The sequence below is a fragment of the Penaeus chinensis genome, chromosome 17 (assembly GCF_019202785.1).
Source record: "Penaeus chinensis breed Huanghai No. 1 chromosome 17, ASM1920278v2, whole genome shotgun sequence".
Taxonomy (NCBI): domain Eukaryota; kingdom Metazoa; phylum Arthropoda; class Malacostraca; order Decapoda; family Penaeidae; genus Penaeus; species Penaeus chinensis.
Genome location: NC_061835.1, coordinates 8,880,627 through 8,885,626, shown reverse-complemented (window position 1 = coordinate 8,885,626; position 5,000 = coordinate 8,880,627). Strand labels below are relative to the sequence as shown.

Here is a 5,000-nt window from a genome sequence, read left to right as displayed (position 1 = left end):
ATAATAATAAAAATAATAATAACAACAACAACAACAATAACAATAACAATAATAACAAAAATAACAACAATAACAACAACAACAATAATAATAATAATAATAATAATAATAATAATAATTAATACAACAATACCAAATAGTGATTAATACTTAAAAGATACACAAACGCCACCACGCAAAGCCCCACAAGCATTCCTTAGCAACAGATTTGCAACTGTACTGCAATGTGGTGTCTCTTTGCCAGGCACAGAGGTGGCTTTCCCATCCCCTTGCGGTAATCCACACGACAACAGTTCCATTCCCGCATGAACAATACAGAACAGGCTCCCTATGGACAGTGCAATAAAAAGGAAAACAAATCTATAAAGAAATCAAAAAAAAAAAAAATCAAGATGCTAAATTATCCTCACCTTCTTCCTTTAGGTTTTCTTGCAAGGAGGACAAAAGAAATGAATACTTTTCAATGCAAGAATAATAATACTCATGCATTCAGATCAGAAGCTTCATAAGAGAATCACTGGCATCAGATTTCATGATCATTCAAAAAAGCAGTATGTAAAAGTTGGTGTACCCTTGAAATACAGAGAAAAATCAACATTCAAATGATACAGAAATGCAACAGTAAGAGTACAGTTCAATCTAAAAACTACTTACTGAAATAAATGCCTACAGAAAAAGCAAATTAAAAAAAAAAACACAATCCTACCCATTTTAAGCCATTCAATATCTGGTTTTAAAAACTGCACATGAGATTCTTTAAATCTTCTTTTCTATTTAGTACAAAATGATTATGAATTGTATGAAGTAAAGAAGAGATTTTGAATGAAAATAAAAAGTTCTTAGTGTATACAGATAAATACTTAATAAAATTTGTTAATATATACCTAATGGGAGAAACTAATCCTTCTTTTCATCCAAATAATCTTCTTGTCACATTTAAAATAACCACTAATTTTCCAGCACCTTTGATTCCAATGCCATGCAGCATTAATTATTTTTAATCAGAACAACAATGGATATTACAGTCTTTATATCCCACAATAGGGTAATAAAACTGGTAGTGAAATGTTGCCTGAAGTTTTGCATCAATAATTCCCTGTAGATATGCATTTATATTTATATTTATACATTTTTTATTGTATCAATGAGAGCTTATAATTCCTATTTCCTACTGATTGTCATGTGTAGGTTTCATGATGAATAAATTATAAACAAAACAATGAAGAGAAGAACATGAAAACACACTAAAAGTCTTTTCTCATTTCTTATTCTTCCCTTTTTTAATATACTTACTGATGTCATGTTTACATCATTTACAACACAGAAGTGGTGCAGTTATCCCAAAAATGCTTCAAGAAAGCCAATGAAATGCTAACATATCCACAGGAGGAGCTGTAGGGGGGTGGTCTATGAAATATCATGGATCTGCCGCTGTGCATGACTTATGTTCAATACTGTAATACATATACAATTATGTCCATACAATGACATATACCGAACCATCACTTGCTGGAAAATCAGTGGTCTTTTGATGATGATGAATATGTACAGAAATTGATTGTGCTAACTGATCCACTACTTTATATTTTCAAAGAATTTATTGCACCAAGTTAGGTCAGTTAAATGCTAAAATTAAAATGTGCTACAAACAATGCAGTTTGCAGGAAAATTAATTATTATTTAATATCATTCAATTAATTCAGAATCATACTCATAACAGACAGATTTCCTTTTCTGCACTTAATCCTCTTTCTCTCGTTCTCTCTTTCTCTCTTTCTCTCTTTCTCTCTTTCACTCTTCACATCCATCCATCCAACCATCCATCCATCCATCCAACCATCCACCCACCCATCCACCCACCCACACACCCACCCATCCACCCACCCACACACCCACCCACCCATCCACCCAACCACTGTCTCACTGTCTCACTCTCTCTCTCTCTCTCTCTCTCTCTCTCTCTCTCTCTCTCTCTCTCTCTCTCTCTCTCTCTCTATATATATATATATATATATATATATATATATTTATATATATATATCTATCTCTATCTCTATCTCTATCTCTATCTCTATCTCTATCTCTATCTCTATCTCTATCTCTATCTCTATCTCTATCTCTATCTCTATCTCTATCTCTCTCTCTTCCCCCTTTCTACAATCCTTGTGTCTAATTCCTCTATCCTTTTTTCTCTACCTTCGCTCTTTTATTTCTTCCACCTCTTTTGTCCTTCTGTCCCCAGCACCCCCTCCCCTCAACTCCCAGTGTTTTTTTCTACTCACTCTTTTCTTTCTGTCCCTCTCTATTTCCCTTCTCTCTTCCTTATGTGCCTTTCTCTTTCCCGTATTTTCCTTTCTCCCTTTTCCTACTGTCTTCCTCCTCCTCCCCACTCTTTCTATTCTTCCTGTCCCCATTCCTCTTCCCTTCTTCTCTCTTCCCTCTGTTCGAATTGCTCTATTCTTTCCTTCTCTCCTTTCCTTTTATACCTATCCCTCTCCCTTTGTATTTTGATCTTTCCCATCCCTCCCTCTCCATCTCTTCCTCTTCCTTCTATCCACATCCCTCTCCCCCCTCTCCCTATTTCTTACTCTTCTCCCCTCTCTTTTCCTTCCATTTCAATCCCTCTCCCCTCTCTCATTCCCTTTATTCCTATCTCTCTTTCCTCTCTTCTTTCCTTTTGTTTCAATTAATTTTCCATCTCTAGTTTTCTTTCTTTTTTTACCATCCCTCTACCATCTTCCTTTTCTCTCTCTATCTCCCCTCTCTCTTTCTATTTCCATCACTCCCTGTTTGTGTTTCCTTTTTTCTCTATCTCTCTCTCCCCTCTCCTTCTGTCCCCATTTTTCTTTCACCTCTCTCTTTTCTTTGCCTCCATCTTTTTCCCCCTTTTCTTTCTCTTCCTTTTATCTCCATCCCTCTCGGCTCTCCCTCTCCTTTTGTCCCCCATCCCTCTCTTTTTTTCTGCCTTTCATTTCCTCTTGACCCTAGTTTCCCCCTTCTCCCTTCTCTCTTTCTCTCCTCTCCCTACTCTCTTTCCTTCCTCCCTACATCCCTTTCCTTTCTTGCCTTGCCTTCTATGTTCAACCTTAATCCCCTCTCTCTCTCTTTCTTTTGTTCTATATTCAATTATCTGTCCTTCCTTTTTTTTCCTTTTGCAAATGTGAGTGTGAGTGAGTATGAGTATGAATATGAGTATGAATATGAGTATGAGTATGAGTATGAGTATGAGTATGAGTATGAGTATGAGTATGAGTATGAGTGTGAGTGCAAGTGTGAGTTGAGTGTGAGTGTGTGTAAGTGTGATTGCCTGTGCGTGCGTGTGAAACATCAAGCTTGGTTTTCAACTAAGAATAATTCCCCTTCTAAATCAAAATATTTTAAATTAAAAGATGAGCATTACATGTAAACAGAATAAATCTAACCTTGTAAAAAATGACATTCTAGTTAAATAATTTAAGTAATTATAAGAATATAACCAAAATGCATAAAACAGCAACTGCCTCTACTACTTGCTCAAAGAAATAATATATGCATTACATTAGCAATAAGAAATTACTGGCAAGTATGTTAAAAATTGTATACGTTAAAAAATTCTCCCTATTTTCTGTCCTTTTTGAGTCATTTGGAAAACTACCTCCCCTATAATCTTTAAAAACTATATATCTTACCTTTCTGCCGCCACAAAACAAAAATCCTACAAAAAATTTGAAGCCAAGATGGGAAAATAAAATAATTGTACCTCCTTGGAGAAAAAAAAAAAAAAACATGAGAAAAAAATATCCAACACCACAGAAACAATAATATATGAAGACATAATAAAAATGGAAAAAGAACAGACACAAACAGTCGGTCAAGAAGTAAAAACCAACGATTATACCCCGCCATCTAACCAAGCCCTCGCTCACCTGTTCATAATATCAAGCCCACTCCCCGCATCGGCATAGACCTGCAAGAACACCTCCAGCTCGGCCCCCTTCCACCTCGACTGCCGACAGGGGTCCACAATTTTCTCCACGGTGTCGACAAAGAAGTCCCGCAGATCACGTGTGTTGTTGAGGGCACAGCCAATGTTAATGATGGCCCTCGAGTAGACCTTGAAGTTATTCTCAACCTCGGTGCACATGCGGTCAGGGATCTTGCCCCGCAAGTGGCTTAGGGTCATACTGGAATAAGAGTTGGGGAGTTAGAATGGAGGGTGGCAAACATTCGGTGATGTGGTGGGGGAATGGAATAGGTGGGCATGAGGGTGTGGGTAAGAGTGGGGATTGGGGGATGGGGATGGGGATGGGAAGAGAGGGATGGAAATGGAGGTGGAGGGTAGAAATGACAGTGATGGGAATGGTTATGCAAGTGGAAATGGGTATGCAAATGGGGAAGGGGGTGAAATTGGAGAGTGCGATACAGATGGAGATGGGGGTACAGAAGGGGATAAGTTTGAGGATGAGGAGAAAGATGGGAATGGGGATGGGGATGGGGATGGGATGGGATGGGGATGGGGATGGGGATGGGGATGGGGATGGGGATAGGCATAGGATAAAGATATGGATAGGGACAGGGACAGGGACAGGGATAGGGACAGGGACAGGGACAGGGACCGGAACATGGACACGGACAGGGACAGGGACAAGGACAGGGTCAGGGACAGGGATGGTGATCAAATATGCTAAATGCACTTCATACACTCCCACTGTATCTTCACAACATTTATTCACTGACATTATGATAAATAAATAAATAAACAAACAAATAAACAAAATATGTATACCAAGTCCCTACTCCTTCCCCAAAGAAAACGACACTTTATACTTTAAAAAAATAATAAGAAAAATTCTACAATGTATAATGAATCCCACACATTACAAATCTACAGCAAGCTCCTACTTTCTGTGTTCCTTCTCACGATCTAACAGGAGCTTGAAGTCCCTAAGATCCATGAGGAACTCTCGGTCCACGTCCGAGTCATCACGGCCATCCGCGCCGACGTTGAAGCTTGACGAGAT

The 5,000-nt window shown here is 38.3% G+C and overlaps 1 protein-coding gene across 1 annotated transcript in view; it reads right to left on the bottom strand.

The window, feature by feature from the left end:
• The window catches only part of LOC125034145 (acidic fibroblast growth factor intracellular-binding protein-like), a 16,486-nt gene that overhangs the window by 8,955 nt on the left and 2,531 nt on the right, over nucleotides 1-5,000 (bottom strand). Inside the window, exons 5-6 of the mRNA XM_047625813.1 lie at nucleotides 4,882-5,000; nucleotides 3,906-4,163 (exon numbers count right to left, since the gene is read on the bottom strand). The exon at nucleotides 4,882-5,000 is cut by the window's right edge and continues 130 nt beyond it. Of these exons, the coding sequence (XP_047481769.1) occupies nucleotides 3,906-4,163; nucleotides 4,882-5,000 (377 nt within the window). The remainder of the gene's footprint in view (nucleotides 1-3,905; nucleotides 4,164-4,881) is intronic.